The 7766-nt window shown below is 34.1% G+C and overlaps 1 protein-coding gene across 1 annotated transcript; it reads right to left on the reverse strand.

Annotated features, from left to right (window-relative positions):
• Positions 1 to 517: 517 nt before the first annotated feature.
• On the reverse strand, positions 518 to 7360 carry LOC123553621 (beta-1,4-galactosyltransferase 5-like). Its single transcript, XM_045343298.2, has 3 exons — positions 7239 to 7360; positions 5074 to 5169; positions 518 to 1135 (listed from the first exon to the last, which is right to left on the reverse strand). Exons 1-3 carry the CDS (start codon positions 7358 to 7360, stop codon positions 970 to 972), a joined length of 384 nt encoding a protein of 127 aa, XP_045199233.2. The 3' UTR covers positions 518 to 969.
• Positions 7361 to 7766: the final 406 nt, after the last annotated feature.

Here is a 7766-nt window from a genome sequence, read left to right on the forward strand (position 1 = left end):
GCCAAAGGACTAGAAAATATAACAAGACTGGGTCCGAGCACGAATAGATTTTTTTTTACAGCCGCCACACGGCTCTTAACGACTGCTGTTGTGGAAGTGAATAAAGTTCTTTCAGGTCTTCATTGTTTGTGATGATTATGTTTTAGAAATAAGTTCTTTGATCTAAATAAAAGTAACAGAAAATAAAAAGTAAAAGTTCTATTTAAAAATGCTTCTTATAGCTTCTTACATAAATTATATAATAAAGACTATTATGTCTATATACACATATTACAGTATAAACGACGTTCACCGAGAGTCCAATAATCAAATTTCATATTCATATCTTCTGGAATCTTCATCCTTGGGCTCTTTTTGGGATTATCTGTTTGTTAAGATAATGACTGATAATGACTGTTATGAGATATATCAAACTAATGTTATAAAGTTCGAAAAAGATTTTAAGTCATGTCTCTTTCAGTGCTCAACATGAAAACATGTGAAATCATTTATCCTACAACTTAACAATGCGGTCAAGGAGGGTACTGAAATACGGAGGCAAATCAAATTTATATATTGTCAATGGCGATAGATAAGGAAGGTTTCTGTTACGGACGGTCTACCTTAAGAAGAGAATCCGAGGATTAACAGTGAACACGGTGGGAAAGACCATATATTGTTCTAAATTAAAATTTCATCAATATAGCGTGTTTAAAAGTTGAATGCTGTAAGAAGGTTTATGTATCAAAAAGAAAAAATATGTTATAAATTTATCTTTTATAACACGAAAAGAAGTCAGTGGCAAAGAATGCATATTTTTCACATTTCGTGTTCAAAAGCTGCATTTCCAAAACTTATACATTATTCTTTCAATAAAGGGTTTTGATTCTAGCCCACATAACCAACATTGTTTTAAGGGATGCTACCAATAAAATGTATTAATCAAAATATAATGAACAATGTATTTTCCCAAGAATCTCAAGTCTGACTTCATTCACCGTTTGATACTTCTTGCATGACCTGACCTGTATGATTATATAGTCCAATCGAAATCCAAGTACACAAAGGTCTTAAGTTATAACTGATTCTTTTATATTTCAAGTTGTTCAATCCATCTGACAGATACCTTTGCTGTTTCGTGTTGTAAAGTTTTAAACTGAAATGAAAAAAAATAATGTCGAAATCATAATACGATTCTAAAAGGATGTTAAATACCCTTATTTGTACTGTACTGTATTAGACCAGTAACCAACAAAGCACAATAAACATCTTTCATTACCTTTAAATTGACAATTGTTCTCAACTGTCTTTAATTTCAAATGCATGAAATGTTATCAATAATGGCAATTTTGCTTTAAAAGATGTAAAGATAAACCGTTTATATAGAATTATGAAAATGTTATTAAGTCAGCTCGGATTTAACAATTCTTAATAACAATACCCAAACATTCATCATAAACATGGGTTAAAGGCAATACATATAGTATTTTTAGAATGCATGAAACTTCAGAAAACGACCCATATAGTCTACATCTTTGGCTAGGTAGTGTATCGCTAAGATTTTAAGATTTTTAGGAATTTCAAAGTAAATACACCACTCAAATTAAAAACATTGAAAACATGTTCAACATAGTAATATTTGTATTTCTGTACTCTTTTAGGCCTTAATACTTGTCTTGTCGTGTTATCTGGCTTCTTGAAAAGTGTCTTGATCTATATCGTCAGTACATTCCTCATATGTTTAAATATATTTCGAGTTAGGGCTCCAACCCAGTTCTGTCTAGAGACAGAGTCAATAAAGTGTGTGCTCCTTACTCTTTACACACTTAAGCATGCATGACTGTCTTGGTCTGATTACTATTAGCTTCCGACGTTACAAAGATTGTGTCTAGGAATATATCCACACTAAAATAGCTAACCCGTCATTTCCTATTTTGTTATTGTCCTATCAATATGTTACTTATTAGCTTATCAGAACAAAATCACAAAAAGACAAAAGATCGTTCTGTAAAGTCACAAATATACAGTAATATACCTGTAATTTACAAACAAGCAAAAAACTGTATTGACACAGTAACGCAATTACTGTGTCTAAAAAGAGCTTTAAATATTTGTATGACACTTTTACAAAATTCTAGCAAATGTATCACTTTTGAGCCTCTGTATTCTAAAGAAATGCAGGAGGTTAGGAACAGAGCACCTCAAAAATTTCCATCGTCTGGACAGAGACCTGTGGATATACAGTCAAGCGTGTAACCACTAGAGCCATCTTGAACAAAGATTTATTTAATTTCGCATTCAAATGTGGCTTTCTCATATCGGGCATTAATTTTACACGGTATTTAAGTTATTCTTGACAGGAGGGTTAATGTTAAGTCGATGAAAAAGATGTCTTCTAACGCAATAATAGAATAAAAAGAAGTCAAAGCTGATTACTAAACAAATACTTTGTTTAATATTTTCTTATAATATGTTACAAGATTCAATAGGGGAAAAGTACGAACTGTGCGACAAACCACCATGTACATTTAATTTGAGACGGACTTGCAGCTTTTTTGTTAAGTTAAAATCTGGAGTTAAGAAAATGTAAAAACGTTGTCTGTATGACCAAAGTAACTGTTATAGCTCCAAACTTTATACCATCTCGTCTAATCTATCTAATGCATATCTTTTGCCATTTTGATATTTATTCCCTCTACATCTCTACATACTAGTAATTGCTCAACAGAACTGATTTAAGAGATGATTTTCAATTTACATTAGGCGCTGTATGTCTTTTTTGTTTCTATTTGCCGTAAAATTCAACTCACTTACTAAAAATCAAACCATGAAAACTACAAAAAGGTGCTGTTTTCCAAATAAGATACAAATTTGCCATTTGCATTTTAACCTTAAATTCCTATATATACTGAACGGAAAAAGAAACGCATATATATTAATTTTGCGTAATTTTTTAACTACCAAAAACAAAAAAAAAATAAAATTTGCCCTTAGACTTATGTCGTATACACAAATTGTAACAACATGTCGAACTCACTGAAGCGTCACATTTTCGCACGCGTTTTGCTGATTAGCACTTTTAACCCTTTGCTCGTGCAATTCGTGAGCCGCGGACTTTACACAGTGAAAAATCATATCGGACAGATCCTTTACGTCATTTTGTTTATTCCATGAACATTTGTTTGGAAACATAACGTCGTGAAATGCCACACCAGCCCGTAAGAGACAGAGGACGTGCAGTTTGAAGCAAGGTTTCTCAGTCACGGGCCGCTAGGCAGCTTGATGTTGCCCAGTTTACCTTCAGCCGACTTCGGCAGCGTATGAAAAGTACGGGGTGTTTAGTGGACAGACCTCTTAGTGGACGTGCCCCGTCGTCAGTAAACGTTGCCGAAGTCGGCTGACGGTTGACTAGGCAACACCAAGCTGCCAAGCGTCCGTGACTGTGAGAAACCTTGCATTAACAAGTCAACTGCACGTCTTCTCTCTTTCGGGTATCCGAAGCATTTCACAGCGTTACGTATCCAAACAGTTTTTATGGAATTGAACGAAACGACGTAAAGGATCTGTCCAATATGATTTTTTACTGTTTTAAATCCGCGGCTCCAGAATTGCATGAGCAAAGGGTGAAACGTGCTAATCAGCAAATCACTTGCGAATTTGTGACGGTTCAGTGAGTTCGAGATGCTGTTAAAATTTTTGTACACAATATTAATTTACGAGCCAATTTCAATTTGTTTTGTTATTGGTAGTTAAAAAAATTGCAAAATTAAAACCTATGCGTTTCTTTTTCCTTTCAGTATAGGTATGGAGATACGAGTTTAAAACAAATGAGTGAAAACATTTTCGAAAACGGTTTATTGATCTCTACAATGTCACAGAAGTAACTACAAGCCGTCAGATAATGAGCTAAAAGGCAAACTAAAAACTTCCTAAATATAATAAGTTCTCAGGAAATTCTCATACACATGTTGTGAACAATTTGGTAATATGCATCTTGAGGAGAAACGCTCCATGAAAAATAATTTTTTGAAAAAAGGCCTCCATGGCAAAGACGTTAACTTCGCTGACCACGAATAACGTGTCCCTCCTCAGTGTGGGTTCAAACTTGCTTTGGAAGTAAGAGTGTTCATGTGAGAAAGCCTTCAGTTAACAGTTCAGTCCCTGAACGGAAGTTTGTTTTAGAAATCTGCACTGTTGTAAAAGAGAAGATGGAACATCATATAATTTGGCAAATCAAAAGTAACAAACACAAACAATAAACTGAAACATTCTGAAGATATCCACAGCTAAGTTCGGCAATGATCACTTTTGTGAAGTTCTTCTTCTTTGTAGAATTGGAGCAGCTGCCCACGGAAGTAGCCGGAACATCAAAACATTTGACGAGTCTTACGCCATAACCCTGCTGGAAAAAATGGTCTTGGCACTAATCACACTACTTTGAGGTGTGATTGAAATATTGAGAGACCAGTGGCCTAAAGATCATAAAATTTGATCCACAGTCTTACGAAAGTTACAATTTTGCCGGATAATAACTAGTTCTGCAAAGGTTTCGAAAAACCTCGCAGTGGTGTCGGAGCAGTTGTTTGGACAAACTGTGTGACAGTAAGACAAACAGACAGACACGTTCTTACGAGCTGACCTTTATTGGATTTTTCCTCTGCTATAAATTATCTAACGGGCGATAGAAATTATCTTAATAACAGTACGGAAAGAATGTAATTCACCTACTGTCCTCTACCCAACAAATGTTATCTTGTTTGTATGGTGTTTCGGTCGCGTACGTATAGCCTCACGTTTAAAACCAATCTCTGACAACTGCGTCAGTAAGTCGACTTCTTTTCCGCTCAGTGGTTACAGCATTGGCCTTCCACCTCTGCGATCCCTGTTCGAATCCTAGCAGAGGCAGTTGGGATATAAATTTTCTCCTTTTTCATTTCGGTTACGCTTTGAAATGCATAAGATTGGAAAGAAGAGCTGACAGGCAGACGAACATTGCTAAATCAATATGTCTTCCACACTACATATGGGAGACATCAAAACTTAAGATCGCATAATAGATGTAAGCCAAGTTGAACTGATGAGTTAAGAAATTACATTCCATTCCCTAGAATTGAATGTCGATGTCCTAGATGTCTGTATCGCCCAACGTCATATGATAGTCTCTGCACTGATAAATTAGCGTTTAAAACCCTGAAAAAAAAATGAATAACAGCTAACAAAAGTCCATCTGCATTCTTTTATTGGCATATTGTATACTATCCAAAATACCTGAGGGGTACTGCACATTTTCTAAAAGAGGCGTTTATTAAGGTAATTAAGTATTCTTGTAAAGTTTTAAAAATATAAACAGTGCATGAAACGTCTCAACAATTTATATCATATTACTACTAAGACCTGCGAGCGTGATATTGCATTTTGTCAACCTCAGTAGAATAATAACACCTCTTACTTTTATGGTTGAAAATATCCCGTGTCACACAAGCTTGCGCCGAATGGGTTTTATTTGTCTAAAGTTGACAACACCCTATATAACTTAAGCATGTCTGTATTATTTGATTTATTCTACCGAATAATACATCTTGAGACAAACGCTTAACAAAAATGTTAAATAACTTTCAAGCTTTTATTGAAATGAAAGTAATCAGTAGTTCGGATGTTTGAAAACCTTTCAACTGCCAGATAAACTCATTGAAAATTTTGACGGCACCAACGGTTGGAAACAAGTAACGCCCAGATTGTGACTAAAAATGTATAAGTCACCGGATAGGTGATATTCAAAGCTATTACAACACATTAATTGTGTCAGAAATATAGTGTTCAAACCTTTGCTGGGCCTGCTGAAATCTGAAATTGAGTCTTCACTTAAGGAATACCAATCACTGCGAAAAATATGTGCATATACGGGAGTATATGGTCCCGTATATGTCTGATATACGAATTTCATATAAAAGGTATCTTTCCTGAAAGTATGATCAAAACCTACGCCTTAAACATACTTTTGGATCATGACAATCCCTAACTTTGAATACTGACATAAACTGTTGAAATGTATTTATGCTAAGTATGAATGAACGGATCCATGTGAGAAAAACATGAATGTCCAATTAAAGAATACGGGATTCCCGTATATGGAATGTTCCATAAACGGGAAAAATGTTTCCGTATATTAGGAGTGTACGGAATGCGAACACTCCCGTATACGGAACCATTTTCCGCAGTGAATTGCAATAATGGCACTATCATAGTACCGTTGTTCACTTACGATCTAGATAAGGAAAAGAATGGATATGCTGCGTCGGTTCATATAGATGAGGTTATCAATTAGGAATTATACGTACTCCAACATAATATTTCGAAACACGCAGCAAACAACGACAATTTTCAAAGAGATTAATGTTCTTGTTGGGTTTATAGCCACACATACATAATTAATATATGGCGACTTTCTAGCTTTTGATATTTGATGGAACTTAAATTGTTTCTCCTGGCGTTACTTCATCAGGGTTGAGCACATAGGTAATAACACCTACATGTTGTAAGCCAGCTGGATGACTAACACCCCAAGGAAGGAATTTAACCCACATATTGAGTCAGAGCTTTTAACTAATGGTTCATGGAAGAGCACTTTCCTTTGAAATTCAAAATTCCTATAATAGATAAAGAAAAAAATGTTATTAACCATCTTTGTATTAAAACGTTGCAAATTTGTTTCTTTTTTTAAGTGATCTCAGATCAATGGAGCGGATAACATATTACAAAATATATACATTCATATTAGGTATATACTAGTATTATGTTTCAGCAAAATGCTTGAAACATTTACATGATTTGTGTTTTTCTTTTACTAACAAATACTTCCTTTTCCTGACCAACACAATTTAGTTTGTATTAAAATTATCTTTTGACTTTGCAGTCCTGGTTACTTTACTTCTAGTGCGTACCAATAATTGAAACTTTGTTTGAGAAGAAATATTTAACAAACGAAATCAGTGTTCATCAATCCACATCATAAATATAGGCGTGATCTTCTGTTATACATTTATAACTCTATCTTATCAAGGGGTCCAAGTAAAGTATTTGTTAGATTAAAGGTAATTAAAACCAGACAATTTTGTAACTGGCTACAATATCTCATTAAAAGTCTGTAAATTTTTGTACGAAATATAACAAAAACGTTATTACGATGAGAAGATGTGTCTGTTTAGCACTTAAAATCTGACAATGTCAAATATATAAGAGAAAAAAAGACAAAGTTATACCTATGATAGACATCGTCATCTTCATATCCCCAGCCAAAGTACAAATTCGGAAAGCCGTTAACAAGAGTAAACTGTTCCTTTGAAAACGCATTAACACCTCCAAAGTAGGTATCGTAAGGCATTCTGTGGGGGTAAATAGTAATGTATAAAATGAAATCAAAACCTGTTCAAAATTACAACTACGAATATCTTACAGATAGGTTAATCCAATGAAATAACATTACGAGCACAAGATATTGAATTAATTTATATCAAACAACTAAGTAAATGAAAATGTTATGAAATTAATTGAAAATGTCGTTCGTCTGTAAAGATCAATGCTAAAAAATGACTTAAATGTTTAAAAGTATAGTAAGTTAATTTTATTTCATTGAAATGTTATTCCTTGTTTTTACCGTAGAACTGCGGCAAATTTCAGTAAGTGCCCTAAAACAAAACTAAAACCATTGCACAGTCCTAAATACAAAACTTGTGTATATTTTAAAAATCAATAGATTTTCCTCTGTCAGAGGACAGAGAATGTAAAAT

The sequence above is a fragment of the Mercenaria mercenaria genome, chromosome 4, assembly GCF_021730395.1.
Source record: "Mercenaria mercenaria strain notata chromosome 4, MADL_Memer_1, whole genome shotgun sequence".
Taxonomy (NCBI): Eukaryota; Metazoa; Mollusca; class Bivalvia; order Venerida; family Veneridae; genus Mercenaria; species Mercenaria mercenaria.

Excerpts from the sequence above, each read along its gene's own strand:
- LOC123553621 (XM_045343298.2), bottom strand. The coding sequence starts at position 7,360 with ATGCCTTACGATACCTACTTTGGAGGTGTTAATGCGTTTTCAAAGGAA. Across the intron at positions 5,170-7,238 it reads GATGACGATGTCTATCATAG|GGTTTTAAACGCTAATTTAT; the intron begins GTATAACTTTGT and ends TTTTTTTTTCAG. Across the intron at positions 1,136-5,073 it reads TCAATTCTAGGGAATGGAAT|TTTAAAACTTTACAACACGA; the intron begins GTAATTTCTTAA and ends TTTTCATTTCAG.